Here is a 16,765-nt window from a genome sequence, read left to right on the forward strand (position 1 = left end):
CCACGCGGCGCGGCGGTACGCAGACCTGCCTAACGGGCCGTTTCCATGTTTGCAGCGTAGGGGGGGGACGGCATGAAGTAAGCTTTATCAAGCGTGCACCGCCCGAGCGTTGAAGTGCCGACCCTACGTGACTGTGCTTGCGGCATTTATTTTGGCTCGGTTATCATGAGCAAAGATGGCCTCTTTTTATTACTGTTTTTTTTTATGTCCGCGATGGTTTGTCAAAAGGAACTCGCGGGAACAATAGACGATAGCGCTGCTTTTAGCCAGTAATTTTGCTGTCCGTGGCAGTCCGCTGAACCCCCCTAATACTGTAGAATGGGAACGGCCCGGCACTCTCGTTATCAGCCTCTTCGCCAAGCGCAGCGCCACGCGTTGCCATTCCGGCGCTGTTCCGTCATGTGTGCTAATCTTTTTTACCCGCGACTGTAGCAATGAACACAAGGGCAAGAACACTGCTTCTGGGCACGTAAGCAAGATGACAAAGCGGTCGTCTGATTTCAACCAGGGAAATGGTAATTTGGAAAGATAACTAACCAGCAGGACGGAGAAAGGTATGCGTAAGTTTTTCGTTCCTTCCTTCATCGTGCCTTAATGCCCACTGCCGACTGAATGCTCGATGCCCGTTCATATCCTTTCTGAGGGTGATGACGTCGATGCTGCGGCTGCGCAGTGCCGGAGGTCCAGGGGGCGGGCGGTAGATTCGGACTGAGCCATGAAGCCATTTGGCAGCAATGGCGGTTCCGGAGCGTAGGCGGCGTCGCAGGATCCGTCCGCCAGTGAAGCATTTTCAGCCTGGTGGCCAGCTGCTGGCGTCCCAGGCACAAAAACCACGAGGAACTGCAGGACGAAGAAAGGTGTGCATAAGTTTTTCATTCTTTCCTTCGTCGTGCCTCCGCGCCCAATTCTGAATGTATGAAATATCAATTCAAAGCCGATGTGAAGACCTCCGTCACTACTTCCGGGATTGTTCCCTTACTGCTTCTTTAATTTGTCGTTTAAAATCTCTTAGCTCATCAGACTTCATACCATATATTTACCCCTCCCTTCTCTTAGACCCTGCTGCTTGTGCTCTTCTCCTTCAAATGGTTCAGTTCATATGTAACACGATTCCTAATTACTCACGCTGATTTCTATCTTTCCTCTCATTTCTCTTCCCCAAGCTCTGCACAGAGGAGGGCTGCGTGCTCCTTTGTTGGGCATAGGTGCTTTAGTCGTGGCCTGTATACTGTGCCTTGACTGTGTTGTGACTTTGGTTTTGTCTTGTTTTGTTTATGTTTTTACTTCCCTGATTTTCGTTGTGGCCGGCACTCTGAGCTTTGTCTTGATTGTTACCCAAACCATGACTACGTTATGACTTTGGTGTTCTCATTTTTTAAATTTATTTCGCGGCCTGCACGCTGTGCTTTGTCTGTCTGACTGTGACTGTAACTTTGATTGTTATGTGCCTTTTTATTTTATTTTATTTTGAATTTTAATTTTTTACTGCTTTGAATTTTCCTTTAATTTTTTTTTCCTTGGAGCATTTACCTCTTTTTCATTTGTGTTGAATTGACGTTAAACAATGCGTTGCTGGTCCGGGCACCGTCTCTCTTTCTTTTATGTTTTTTTTCATCTTTTCTCAGAGGAGCAAGAAAGGGTAAAAGGGGGTAATCCCCGGCTGGGGTTACGTTGCAGAAGCGCGGTCAATAAAAACACATGCAAACCATACTTTCCCTAAATATTTGTCTCGCGTCCCTCATAGCCTGAGTCGCTTTGGGACGTTAAACCCCATAAAGCACCCGTGGAAGCGTCCCTTCGTTCGCAGCTGGAGAGTGTTTGTAGGTCAGAGTTACAAAGTATACGATGTCGTTTCGAAGTTAACTGCTTAAAACGTCCAGACAAATGTGTGTTGGGAATCCGGACATAACCCCCCAAAAGGTGCTCTATCAGCTATCTATTTCACCGAACCGCACAAGCGTCTCATGCAGTGCGACATGCTGCCACGTGCGCTTCGTTTGCTCACTAACACAGAACGCAGTCACTCAAACTGTACAGGCTAGGCAGCTGTAGTTGAAAATCAGTTCCCAAACGGCACGATAGGCGAACAGCACGTCGTAGCACACAATGACCCGGCCATCTGCCGCCTCCGGAGCCTCCCGCCTCCTTGAGCGCCCCCTATATTTTTAAACATAGGCAGTTTTCAACGTAAGTAATGGAAAAACTGTAGTAAGTAATAAGGGAGTAATTACTTATTGGCATCCACCCAAGTGCAGCCATACGGCTACAAAGGAAAGCTCCACCTTACTCCACCTTGGGGGATTCCCCTAAACATTTGACCAACACTGTTCCCACTTCGAGTTCGCCTTACCATAAGCTTGCCGTCCCGGTTGGCTCAGTTGGTATAGCGACTGCTCCGGTGAAGCGGTGGTCCCGGGTTCGAACGCTGGACCAGGACGAATTTTTCTTTAACTACGAAGTTTCTGAGGAAGCTGTTTAGCTTTCCTTTGCAGCCGTATGGCTGCGCTTGGGTAGATGCCAATGAGTAATTACTCCCTTATTACAAATTTACTCCACCTTGGAGGATTCCCCTAAACATTTGACCAACTGTAGTAAGGAGCGTGCGTCCACTTCGGAATACCCTAATTCCATTTACACAGTTTAGAGTAGGAGATACGAGTAGCAGTTTTTTTCTGACCCCCACGCCTCATCGTCTCATCGCTTTCTTCCACTCCAACCTGTGCGCTCTTAAGACGAATACTCCTATACTGGAGTAAAAAGGGAGTATGCTGTCCGCTAGCGCCACAGAGTTTCTTACTGTTACCTAGAGGGAAAGCTGGCGGGGCTGCACTTCAGCCACCATGGACGCTCAAAGCATTATGGGGCGGTGAGCTACTTGCTGCGGCACAGTCGTAGTTTTTCAGGAACACGGAGTGTCATTACTAAGAGGTTTCATTCCAAAAACGCTGTTCGTGTGTGCGCGCAGACGACTTTCGCGCGAACGCAGTGTGCAAAAGTCATAGTAGTGAAAACGCGACGACACACGAAGCCAATAAAAGGTTTTACTCTTCCGAAATGCCATTAAAAAACCTCTTAAAGTATCTAAGCAACAACATTTTTTTAAAAACATATCTACTTTTAAAAATGCGCCTGTTAATTACGAAATATTAGTTTTTTTAGTGTTCATCACTTGGCCAATAGGAAAGCTAGTCATCTTTTATTTTGGGCAAACTTTGCACTTAAATGCTGTTCTGCTCGTTTGTTGCAATCATTAGACAAGATATTGAATGTTAGGACGTTTGTAGTTATCAAACAGCTTTATTTTTCTATTATTTTTTGGCCAAAGTTGCAGTTCCGCAACAAGTAGCTCACCGCCCCATGATGCTTTGAGAGCCCATGGTGGCTAAAGTGGTCTCGAGGGATCTCCATGCAAACTCCCATAGACGGGCTGCCAGCTTTCCCTCTAGGTAATAGTAAGAAACTCTATGGCTAGCGCACTACCTGTTATAAATGTGAGTGCGCAAGACACAGCTTACTCCCTTTTTATTCCATTCTGTTAAGAGTGTACCACACGTTCACAGATGGCATAGTTTGGCGGCGGTGCGCAGGCAGCACACATACAAAGCCGTTTTCCTGCTTCTACAGAGTTCTTGCCCGTAGTTGCCTTGCGCCTCATCTAACAAAGCCTAACAGGAAACCGCCTGACGAAAGCCAATACTTTGCACTTCTTCCCTTTTCTTTTTGGAGCACATGCGTGAGTAAAACATAACGGATCATCAACTACGACGCGACCGAGAGACCCCGAGTTTATCGAGCTTGCTGAGTGTATGTTTATGGTGTCGTTGGCGTTGTTGCTGCGCTCTTCCTGTATTATAACTGCTATTTCCGGAGTATCGGCTACCTCTCGTTTAGCCTGCTCCTGTAAAAATCAAAGTTACAGGTCTGGAAGCATACTGCATGAAAGCATGAGGTCTGATTCACTTCCACTGAACCAGTTTACTGCAGGATGCATTTCTGCACAAGTAGGCACGAGCACCGCGAACAATCCAAGCAAGGAGAGAGGGAAATAGAGGAAGAGAAGGAGGAAAGCAGATTATGTAAGTAACCAAGCGCCATTAATCTTGAGGACATCATCATCATCAACCAAGCGCGCCCGAAGCTCCCCCTAAGCGGTCGCTCCAAGAAACTACGAGAAAGGACAAATGTAGAGGGGGACCGGAAAGTGAGAAAGCAACTGCGCCGTATAATTTTGCTGTCAGCCTTAAATAACCCGTAAGTGTATATACCGAGTGAAATTACTGGACGAACGAGAATTCGAGGACCGGATTGGAGTGAACTGGACGAACAAGTGAAATTAGTGACTTGAAAGTTGCATCATTAAACAGCCACAAGATGAAACTGTACATAAATGTGAATTACGGCTTTCTATATGCACTCCTTGTTTTCCAATGTGGGTCCAAAGTGCGAATACGTCAACTTCAGAGACTTTAGTTTCGAAAACTCTGAACAGGGAACAGCGGGTGGCAACCCTTAAATGCGTCGTGTGGGAATAACTACTTTGCCGTGCGACCGCTGCACGACCAGGTTGCCTCATCACAGCTGCCTGTTGCTATATCGTGTTCGTACAGGCCAGCTGTGCATCCTGTGGTTAATAGCAATTCCACCGCTGTGTCCTCGCTGCCTTAGTGAAAGCGGAAAACGGCCAATCGGCCAGCTCAGTTCGTCGGCGGTACACCGCGAGGAGACATCTGAATCTGTTCCTGCTTTTGCACGTGAGCATAGTTTCTTTAACCTGCTTCTCAGTTTTGCTTTTCCGGTGTGTAATGTTTCCGAACCCGCCCACCAACTATCCTACCCTCCTTTTTTTTGCTGCCCGTATATGTAAGACCTACTGCTTCACTGTTGCTGAAGGAAGCGAAATTACGACGTAAGCAACCGGATAAATTCAGAAGAAAGATGCGTTTTTATGCACTCTTCTAAACACAGCGTTAAGTTGTACTCGGACACTCTTAACAATGCGTTAGGGATCTAGAAGGGCACATAAGAACTCACACACAATTCGATACAACTGCTGCGCAAACACAGAAACTGAACGGAAAACTCAAGTTAATAACTACAACAATAACAAAGACCGATAAACATCAGCACGAGTGTGTTGAGTGTGATGACGTCGCTGCGGTCGAGGAAACCAGTAAGACACAGAACGAACAGCTTGCAGATGTAGATGCTGACAGGTGTCAAGCAGCCGAGAATTCCTACAGAAGCTCTTTTTGGCCAGCACAATTTCTGTACGAGAAACAGCAACTCGTGTTGATACTTTATAAGTCAAACACTTTAACAAGTAAACGCCTACAGAACCAATGCGGCCTGCATGGCAAACATAGTAGCACGCATACCGACCAAGAAGCAAACAACAACTCTAAGTTTTCTACGTGGTGCATATATTTCTGCATGCACAGCAAGGAAGCAAAGATAAACTCGACATCAAGTTTGGTCAAGCCAAGCAACTCAGCGTCAATGTGAAGGTGGCGAGTCTAAAATGAAACGTTTAAACATTCCAATTACGCATCGGTCAAAGCAGAACACAATGTCATAGCAAATACACGATGAAGATGGTGGTGGTGGAAAACATTTATTTACACATGCACTACTGGAGGTATTGCATGAGCTGACCCAGAGGGGGCCAGCCCTTACAAGTACTAGGTGGAGGTCCCTAGTTCGGGACCCCAGTGGCGTCGGCCGCCGCCCGGGCTCGCGCGACCAAGGCCCGTTGGGCCTGCAGGTCACAGCAGCCGAGCAGGGTCGCCTCACAGTCCTCCCGGGTTGAGTTGGGGTGAGGAGGGATAGCAGGGTTGGAGGGGCAGGCCCACATCATGTGGTAAATGTCCGAAGACTTCTCCGCACAGTGCGTACAGCTGCCCGAGAAAGAAGGGTCGAAGTGTTTGAGAGCTGCCGGGCACAGCAAAGTATTGGTATACAGGCGAAGCAAAAGCCGCTCCTCCGCCTTTGAGAGACCTTTACACGGGCGGGGATAAAGACCATGGCCAGATTGATAATGTAAATCAATGTCTTTAAAGGAGTAAGCGGGAGTGAATTCGAGTTCCTGATCGTCGGGGTCGGAGGGAGAGAGAGCGGTGAGAGAGCGCGCGGGCGGCGGCGTGAGCTGCCTCATTTCCCTAAGGCCCATGTGAGCAGGAGCCCAAACGATACGCCGGTGCGCGGGGTCCCCGGTGTAGACGCTGTTTTGGAGACACGATGAAGACGACAAACCGCTCGAATATAAAGGCCAAGGAAAGCAAGTGAAGACGACAAACCGCTCGAATATAAAGGCCAAGGAAAGCAAGTAATTTTAAACTAAAAAAGAACGAGGAAGAGGAAACGCAGGGAAGTTAATCTGAAGGGGGTTCCGGTTGGCTACCTTGCATTGCTGGAAGGGGAAGAGTGGATGCGAAAGCGAAAAATGTTTTTATTATTTTATGGGGTTTAACGTCCCAAAGCGACTAAGGTTATGAGGGACGCCGTAGTGGAGGGGTCCTGATTATTAATGAGGGAGCATTAGACGGCTCTTTCACGTCAGCAAAAAGTGCCCGCGAAACGTGCCCTGCAAATTGATGATGATGATGATGTCCTCAGGCTTAATCCCTGCAAATTTTGTCCGCACGATTACGTCGTTCTCTTCAGATAAATGTGTGAAAGTGTGATTGTCACGGATAGCATGCGATAAAATGTTGCCGTGGGGAAAAATTGGTTGATGACGTGCAATTAGTTAAATAATTAAGCCCTAAAAAACGCGAAAAATACACAAACGTCAAAATAGCCGTGGATGTCGATATAGTACATGGACGTCAGAACAGCCACGGATGTTGATGTAGTGGGCCTCTTCGATTATTCGCCTCTGGCAGCCCGCGGGCTGCCAGAGTACGGCGCCAGGCGCTTGATTTTCTCTGGTTGCTCCGCCCACTTCCCTTGGCTGCCCAGAACGCGTTCGTTTTTCTCTGGCTGGGCGGTTTCGGGCTGCCAGCGGGCAGCCATACTCGCCAGGACGATTTTGTGCTGGCAGCGCTCGGGCAACTAGCAGACGACGGAGAGGTGGTATGGTAGCGGGAAGATCGCGCGGCCATTTTTATATGGACTAGAAGGACCGCGGTTCTTCATGCGATGTTTTGCACGATGCAGGCCCTTGTTTAGACTAGGTCACGGTGCATATCGTCTGTGTCGCCTGCAATGGCACCTTTTGCGGTAGTTCTCGCTGTTTATTGGTATGTTTTGCGTGCGTACGCGCAATCATATTTCGATCGTCTCACCACCTCGCAAGCACAAATGCTCGCGTCATATTATGATCGCATAATTATGATTCTCAGAATATTTCGGCTTTTAATTTCGTGCGCCCGGCTGATATTGCGATGGTTGTTCAAGGCCTTTCACGTGCGCAGCCGCAGATTCCAGCTCCGAGTACGCGCTCAGACGCGCGCGTATGTGCATGTGCTGAACGTGTTTTGCGAGTTGTTGGTTGAGCGCGATATGAGAGCGTATGGTCTTCATTGCGTTCGGCGCAGTGCAAAGGCGGATATGCTTTGAAAAAAAAAAAAAACGCTAGACTAAAACATGGCCTTTATTAGAAGCCCTCACGAGCACATTGCTCGAGGCATCTCTGCGGGCATATATGTGGCCACACAGTTGTCACTATTACGGCCGGGTGCTTATTCTGTCTTCGCCAGCTGTTGTACAGCTTGATGTTCGGGCCTTCTGCCACATATACTCAAAATATCGGCCGCTTATCTGTTTTTTCAGCCAGCGTCCGTTTCGGCGGACGCGGTTGTTGCGACACGCGTCTTTTCTCTTTTTCTCTTTCGTCTTCTCTTCCAACTCTCTTCTATCTGCACGTGGCAGCGGTGGTGGCTCAGCTTGAGCCAGTCGGCAGGCCTGTGCACTTTCCTTTTCATCCTTCTCTCAGTTGCAACAACAACAACAGCACATCTGAGAAGTACCCTAGGCATGCATCTCCTCGCGTTTGGCTCATAAAAAAAAAAGAGATGTAAAGAAGCTCTTAGCGCTGATCATCATGCAAGTACATGCGGAACGCGAGGCACCGACACGCAGGGCTTTATTGTAGCGCCTTTTATTCCAGTGCCAGTTCTCTGCGTTAAAGCTGTATTATTACAGATACGATACGCAGCTAAATTTGTATAGTACACACGCTTGTTCTAGATGAACGTACAACAAGCTGATATGCTGTTTTGTCGAGATCATGCATGCATTCCTTGCCCTCAGCAAAAGCCGGCCACGGCCGACAGGCTACAGTTAAAGGAAACGTATCCCGATTCTTTTCTGATTACAGCTTACAGGAAGCAGTCCACGAGCGTAGAAATCGCAACGACTACAGCAGAGTCAATCACCGTGCAAGGTCGATCGTCGGCGGTCATACCAGTCATATATGCTTACTGCGCAGTAAACAAACACGCAATAATCCGATAGTATGGCGCGTCGTTTGGTAAGCAACGGACGGGCAGTTTTTCTCTCCGATAAGGAGTCGACTGAAACACGTTGGATTGCGATTTCTCATCGCATGCTTTTGAGGATTTCTCGAAGCTTACACAGCACACTGTACACCGAAGGCACACGCTCGCGTTGTCGTCGCCGTTGTATAGGAGTGCGAGTTTGATCAGCAGTTTGTTCTGCAGTCTGCGGCATGCAGCCCTCAATAACTTCCGGTCGTTGTTTTCGATACCAAGCGGCCTGCTACTGCCGTATACGCGTGCGTAGCAATGAGACGCAGCAGAACGCGAAGCTAGAGAAAGAGCATCTGCCCTCCGTGATCCACGACTTGCTTGCCGCCGTGATTGCCGGCTGGCTGGTTCTGGTGGCCGCCAGCCCATGTGACCATGATGCTTTTATTCGAAGCATATTACTAGAGCTACACTACAGCCCGTCGAGCGCGGGGGTGGAGCTACCATTGACCTTTAGCGTGACCACGTGACACCACGTGACAACATGACGTCACAGCAGAGGAGAGATGGGCTGCCGGCTCGCGCGGTCGGCCGCTGCGGTGGAGGCTCCACATCAGAGGCGCGGCGGCTGACCACGTGACAACATGACGTCACAGCAGAGGAGAGATGGGCTGCCGGCTCGCGCGGTCGGCCGCGGCGGTGGAGGCTCCACATCAGAGGCGCTGCAGCTGACCACGTGACGCTACAGCAGCGGTATAAAGCTGAGCTTGCCTCGCTCTCCGGGCACTTACGAGGCGGCCAGGTGTTGGGATGCCGCCTAGAAGCAGGGCTGATTTGAACGAGAAGCGAAAGCTTCAGCGTGCCACAGAGACCGATGAAGAGCGGGATGAACGTCAACCAAGGAAAGCCATGCATTACCAAGCCTAGCCATCAATATGCTTCGCATCTGGCTAGGCTTAACCTTAGCTAAGCCTCAGCCATTTTTTCCTGTCCGAGGCGAACTTTCTGGCAGCCAGCGGGCTGCCCGAGCACGGTAAATCGAAGAGGCCCAGTATGTGGACGTTTTGCTTTCGCATTGCTCCAATGCGGGTCGCCGTAGTGACCTCGAAAGTTTTTCAGCCACCTGGCGTTCTTTAATGTGCACTGACATCGCACAGTACACCGCCCTCTAGCATTCCGCCTCCATCGAAATGAAAGGGAAGGAAGAAAGAAAGCAAGGGGGTAAAAAGCAAGGACGCCGGGTAATACCCAGCGTGCTGCGAAGTCACAATCTGTCGCGCGAGCACGGTACACTCAGGAGTCGAAATAGACGCCGTCATAAGTGACAGTCACTGCGGCCATCGTCCAAGGATTTTACTCCCCGCCAAGGGCTGGGATGCGCTTAGAGCGCATCGCAGCGTTTGTTTTTCGGCACTAAGTGAATATTTGACAGCAATGAAAAAACTGCGGCGACCCACACTTGAGCAATGCGAAAGCAAAACGTCAACTTACCATATCGACGTCCGTGGCTGTTCTGAAGTCCGTGTACTATATCGACGTCCACGGCTATTTGACATCTAAGTGTTTTTTCCCCGTTTTTCACGTTTAATTAATTCACTAATTGCACCTCATCAACCAAATTTTTCCCACGGCAACATTTTATCACACACAATATGTGACAATCACGCATTCACACATTTATGTTCAGAGAACGACGTAATCGTGCGGACGAAATTGCGGACACTTTCTGCTGACGCGAAAGAGCCATATATTGCTCTCGCGTTAATAAATGATAGTTTGTGGCAGCGATTACGCGTGTGAAAAGGGCCGAACGAGTGTTTGAATCAAAAATGGGGAAATAGATATCTCCAAGGCGAACCAAATCTATAGAAAGCTACACGTACCTCTTCAAACGTGAAACAACTTAGGAGGCCACCGTCGATAACTTCAGAAAATGCCGGAATATATTTCGCAGTAATTTTAAGACTTTAAATCTAACCCCGACTTTAGCTACCTCTTAAAATTTCTTCTCATCGACGCTCGATCTCCTTATAAGAAATTGTATAACTTTGCCGCACTGCTGACCACTTTTTATTTCTGTTTTGATGTTTTACTACATTCGAGACATGGCACATGAAAGCCCACGTGTTTGCGGTACCTTCATATAAACGTTTTCTTTTTCCTGACCGTATGGATTTGTAAGGTGTCTGGGTTAGCGAATTGGACCATCATCATCATCGTCATCAGCCCAACTACGCCCACTGCAGGGCAAAGGCCTCTCCCGTGTCTCTCCAATTAACCCGGTCCTTCGCCAGTTGCGGCCACCGTATCCCCGCATACTTCTTAATCTCATCCGCCCACTTAATTTGCTGCCGCCCCCTGCTACGCTTGCCTTCTCTTGGAATCCACTCCGTTACCCTTAAGGACCAGCGGTTATCTTGCCTTCGCATTACATGCCCTGCCCAAGTGCACTTCTTCCTCTTGATTTCAACTAGGATATCACTAACGCGTGTCTGTTCTCTCACCCACTCCGCCCATTTCCGATCTCTTAACGTTACACCTATCATTTTTCTTTCCATAGCTCGCTGCGTTGTCCTTAACTTACGCTGAACCCTCTTTGTTAGCCTCCACATTTCTGCCCCATAGGTGAGTAACGGTAAGATACACCTGTTGTATACTTTTCTCTTTAGGGATATTGGTAAACTGCCATTCATGATCTGAGATAACCTGTCATATGCGCTCCACCCCATTCTTATTCTTCTAGTTATTTCCCTCTCGTGATCCGGATCTGCGGTCACTACCTGCCCTAAGTAGACATATTCTCTTACTACTTCCAGCACCTGGCTACCAATTGCGAACTGCTGTTCCCTTGCCAGGCTGTTGAACATTACTTTGTTTTTCTGCATGTTAATATTTAGCCCCACCGTTCTGCTCTGCCTGTCTAATTCATTGATCATGCTTTACAGTTCATGTCCTGAGTGACTTAGCAAGGCAATGTCATCAGCGAATCGTAAATTACTTAGGTATTCTCGAATGGGGCCATGCAATGCGAATTGTTAACTCAACGAACAAAACTGAATTACAAAATTGCTTTGAATTCTCTCGACAGTGTGCCTTATTTTGTTTTTTATAGTCCTCGTCTTGGCATGACACTTCCCTGGCGTCCTTAAATCACGTGTTTAAATTAGCCTAAGATAATATGTAAAAATGTCGTTTGGTACGGTGACATGTTTATGCGATGCTATTAAAAGTAGCATTCAAGTTATTCTTTCCTCACGTTGCTCCTCAAAAATTATAACCCGCTTCTACTGTCGCTAGAACTGAAACATTGCCGCAAATTTTAACAACTAATTTTGACGTACCTCGAACGAAAACCGCTGTTATAATTGTTAAGAAACCATTCACAGTATGCGGATTTCTTTGCAGAAAGGCGTGCTGTAAAGAACTCAGTTGGGTCTATTGCCACCAAATATATGGGCAAAACAGATTTGGCCGCTTTTCTAGCCGCCATTACTATGGCAATGGGTGACATTTTTTTGTTCTAGCCGCCACTACGATTCGCAGTTACCAACTTTACACTTTTTACTCATGTTTACGTTACGGTATAAAATCACTTTATATCCATTTAGAAGAGGAAAAATAAGGCCGCATAATTCGTTGTCACTGTTCCATCGCATTCTAGGAAAGAAATATTTAAGCTTGACGCTTATCCAAACAAGAAAACTTGCTCACTTAGTGGAATACAAAGCTTATCGAACCAAATTAAATGACAATATTACAATAGCTAAGAATCACTACTGCACCCACATCTAGAGATTAGTGGTAGCCGAAGTGACCCCATTTAGGACGAGCTCTCTGATGTAAATTCTTTCCGCAAAAAAAAAGACAGCTAAACTAACATCCAGTGGTGCTGAGCACAAAAAACCTTCTTCGCTATTTAATTAAATGATTCTTATTTGGTAACAGGTGGTCACCTTAAAGATCGTGTCGGTGCAGCTCCTTCACTTGAATAACCAATATTATGGTTCACTTACTGCGGCTGACAACGAAGAGATCAGAATCTTCCCGGAGCTAAAAAATTACGCACCACATTGTGCGTGTTTTCCTATAGACTCAGCACATTCTAAACATCAAGGATACGATTTCTATATGGGCCTGAAGTGCCGGTACATGAACAGACAAAAATGCGCGCCCGCAGGAAGAGAGCATACGAGGAATACAGACATGGTGGATGTCGACAACTGAAAAATGTAGATGTTTAATGCATTTCATGGATAGCCGCCGCGGTGGCTCATTGGTTATGGTGCTCGGCTGCTGACCCGAAAGACGCGAGTTCGATCCCTGTCGCGGCGGTTGAATTTCTTTGGAGGAGAAATTCTAGAGGCCCGTGTACTGTGCGATGTCAGTGCACGTTAAAGAACCCCAGGTGGTCGAAATTTCCGGAGCCCTCCACTACGGCGTCTCTCATAGTCTCAGTCGCTTTGGGGCGTTAAACCCCATAAACCAACCAACCAATGCGTTTCATGCATCAAAGACTTGCACTTACATCTCGCAGTTGGGAAATTCCTGCGAACAGTGCGACACAACGTAGAATGAAAAAAAAAAAGCACATACAGCCTGCAGCCGAGAACTAACTACGGCGTACTGCGCCATCAAATGCTTATTTTCTCCTTTTCATCTCCTTGACCGCGCCTTTTCACCGATAAGTTCGGGGAAAAAAGAAGAAAGCAAACTAACGCCGAGAAGGAAACTTGGGGAGGAATTTTCAAAGAATTTGAAAGTTCCACGAGAAAGAGATAAAATAGCTCAAAGGAAAAAAAAACGAAGTTGTATCAACGCAACGACTGCTTAAGAACCGGGTGTTTTTCGTCCCCCCTCCCCCACTTCACCCGCAGAGCACTCGGCGTCAAGTGACTGCAGGACAGGCACGTCCCCGAAACCGCCCTGCAGGTCAACAGTGGAAGCCAACCTTGAAACGTGCGTTGCCGCGTTTCGCCGCTCGGCCGACAAGCGGCGCGCGCTGCCAAGGAGACGAGAGGGACGCCATTGGGAACACGTTTGTGGAGAGGAGGGGAGGTCGCAAACAGAGCCTCCACGGCAGTGGCGTTGCCCCCTTAAAGTCGTATCGCAGCGCGTGGCGATCATAACAACAAAGCCACAAGTAGCGGACATGGCAGCCGACGCAGAGGAGGCGCGCGCTCTTGAACAGGTGAGTTCTGGGGTTTCGATACGGACGATAGTGATCAATTCGAGAAAACAGCGCTCGAACGCCGGAAGGATTTTGTTTGGCGTCAAACGAAAGAATATAGCTTTGTTAGCTCGTGCAACGCAGGTAGTAGAGTGCAGGACTTGTTTGGCGACTCGGTGCGGGGATGGTCGCAACTACAGCACGAAAAGCGTTGGTGCTGTAGCAAACACAGGAAGAAGTGTCGTTTCCCTTTGCTAGCGTCGACGTCTTTCGCGTTGTGGCCATAGGTAGCAAAATAAAACTTCGGTTTGGTTTGGTTTGGTTTGGTTTGGTTTGGTTTGGTTTGGTTTGGTTTGGTTTGGTTTGGTTTGGTTTATGGGGTTTAACGTCCCAAAGAGACTCAGGCTATGAGAGACGCCGTAGTGGAGGGCTCCGGATATTTCGACCACCTGGGGTTCTTTAACGTGCACTGACATCGCACAGTACACAGGCCTTTAGAATTTCTCCTCCAAAGAAATTCAACCGCCGCGGCCGGGATCGAACCCGAAAAAATAACAATAAAATAAAACTTCGGTTGGGCCTAGCTGGTACAGGGTCCGTCAAAAGTTCCAAGGCCACAGGGTTTGCTTTTGAGCAGCATAGTCGGGCTGTTGAGATACCCTCGAAGCTCAAAATATCTGTAGAGAATAGAAGAAGGACCGTTCTACCATCTGAGAACCTCGATAGCTCTATCGGAATCCTAAGTGCCAGGATATACCGATGAAAAGCGGACCATGTGGCCTGGGAACTTTTGACGGCCCCTGTACATGTTGCTGTTAAGGTGAAGGTTAAGCAAACACGAGACGAACCACAATGAAGAGACACAGAGACGCACACAGGCGCTACTAACAACTGTTTTTCTTCTTGAGAACGCATACTTATATACCTGTCCACGCATGCTCAAACGCTGTCTGAAACGCAAACGCGAGCGCAAAAAAATTCATTTCAGCTGCGTACAGAGCCACGGACATATCTCTAATACAGTCTACTGCTTTTTCCTTCATGTAAAAGGCTTCCAAAGTTATCCGCTCGTGTTCGTTTTTGCTTTTGCGAAGTATCACAGTCTCGTCAAGTCGCGGTGCACAACTGCGGCAAGAATTAAGGTGGGACAGTAGACGTGCCCCTTTGTCTGTGCTGTTCTTAACTTTATTCGCTTGCTCCCTGAGTCGCTCCTTTATGCACCGCCCTGTCTACTCGATGTACGTCTTACCACATGAAAGACACACACCACATGGCATATACCACCTCGGTGGCGCAAGGCTATGAGGGACGCCATATTGGAGGGCTCCGGAAATTTGGACTACCTGGGGTTCTTTAACGTGAACTGCCATCGCACAGTACACGGTTTTCTAGAATTTCGCTTCCATCGAAATTCGACCGTCGCGGCCGGGATCGAACCCGCGTCTTTCGGGTTGGCAGCCGAGTGCCATAACCACTGAGCCACCGCGCCGGCCGACACATTAAGACGGCAGATGGGGAATGCTATTGAAAGTGCGAGTTTAGAGGTTGAAAGTGAAACAACTATCAACCACTGATATATGGAGAGGCGAAGAGAACTGCCACGCGCCTCGAATATTCGTGGCGCAGAGTGCAGTGCTCCGGCTTGCGATGGACAGGACGGCGACTGAGCGTCCTCGAAATGGACTGAAGTACTGGCAAAAATTCAATTGTCCGATTAAGCGATGGAATGTGAACAGGTCGGCGGATCATCACAGCTCAAAAAGCACACGAAGAACGCGGCCCATGAGCACGTGTGAGCGTGCTATTTCCGCAGCAGCAGATATACTGCACATCACTGTTGCCTCTCCCTCGTGATGTTGGTTATTCGTCGCCGGGCTGCGAGACTTATTTAGGCCCATCGGCAGGCACTTGTGGAGTTCGATTGAGTTCTATGATCGTTTCCGCTCAAGCACATGCATGCTGGATCTTTCTTTTTTGTTTCGTTTCCTTTCTTTCTTTCTTTCTTTCTTTCTTTCTTTCTTTCTTTCTTTCTTTCTTTCTTTCTTTCTTTCTTTCTTTCTTTCTTTCTTTCTTTCTTTCTTTCTTTCTTTCTTTCTTTCTTTCTTTACTTCTTTACTTCTTCCTTTCCTTCTTTCTTCCTCTCTTTCTTTTAGCCGCCGCGGTAGCTCAGTGGTTACGGCACTCGGCTGCTGGCCCGAAAGACGCGGGTTCGATCCCGGCCGCGGCGGCCGAATTTCGATAAAGGCGAAATTCTAGAGGCGCGTGTACTGTGCGATGTCAGTGCACGTTAAAGAACCCGAGGTGGTCGAAACTTTTCCGGAGCCCTTCACTACGGCGTCCCTCATGGCCTGAGTTGCTTCGGGACGTTAAGCCCCAATAAACCAATAAACTAAACTAAACCTTTCTTTCTTTCTTTCTTTCTTTCTTTCTTTCTTTCTTTCTTTCTTTCTTTCTTTCTTTCTTTCTTTCTTTCTTTCTTTCTTTCTTTCTTTCTTTCTTTCTTTCTTTCTTTCTTTCTTTCTTTCTTTCTTTCTTTCTTTCTTTCTTTCTTTCTTTCTTTCTCTCTTTCTTTCTTTCTTTCTTTCTTTCTTTCTTTCTTTCTTCCCTTCTTTCTTTCTTTCTTCCTTTCTTTCCTTCTTTCTTTCTTTCTTTCTTTCTTGTTTTCCTACTTTCTTTCCTTCTTCCTTTCTCTTTATTTCAGTGGGGCCACTCTTTAACACTTTTGTAATCGAAGTCCAGGGCCAGGCAGAGCTTGATAGCGATGGCCATATTAGACGTGGGATGTAAAGCCGTTTTCTTGTATAGCGTTCTTTCACTGCAGTGAACGCGCAGTGGACGCACAGTGAACACGTTTCGTGACATACGCATGTGTAAGCAACTGCAACTAGGCCTAACCAGTTTTAAGCGTTAGCGACATTTATTTAATTAGCTGCAAGACCGGCTCAGGAAACTCTGCCTGCACAGGGTCAACGAGTCGTGTAGGAGCGCGCTATCCGGACTTCTGCGGTGGAGGTTCATGGCAGTCGCCTAATCTCCGAGGAAACGTGAGGATATCCGGCCCTGCGACGCGTATCTGGCGCGGGCTCGACTTCTGGCAAAGCAAACTGGGTGTGCAATACTTAACTGGTGTGCACATGAAGGGCGCATACACTGCAATTTTCCTTGCATACTC

General features: G+C 47.8%; 1 protein-coding gene across 1 annotated transcript in view; it reads left to right on the forward strand.

Annotated features, from left to right (window-relative positions):
• The first annotated feature begins 702 nt into the window (after nucleotides 1-702).
• The window catches only part of LOC149360004 (SEC14-like protein 3), a 54,550-nt gene continuing 38,487 nt past the window's right edge, over nucleotides 703-16,765 (forward strand). The window contains exons 1-2 of the mRNA XM_089569178.1: nucleotides 703-857; nucleotides 13,301-13,614. Coding sequence (XP_089425304.1) covers nucleotides 13,576-13,614 — 39 coding nt within the window. The 5' untranslated portion in view covers nucleotides 703-857; nucleotides 13,301-13,575. The remainder of the gene's footprint in view (nucleotides 858-13,300; nucleotides 13,615-16,765) is intronic.

Source organism: Amblyomma mixtum, chromosome 2, assembly GCF_055824585.1.
Source record: "Amblyomma mixtum isolate Tamu chromosome 2, ASM5582458v1, whole genome shotgun sequence".
In the NCBI taxonomy this organism is placed as follows: domain Eukaryota; kingdom Metazoa; phylum Arthropoda; class Arachnida; order Ixodida; family Ixodidae; genus Amblyomma; species Amblyomma mixtum.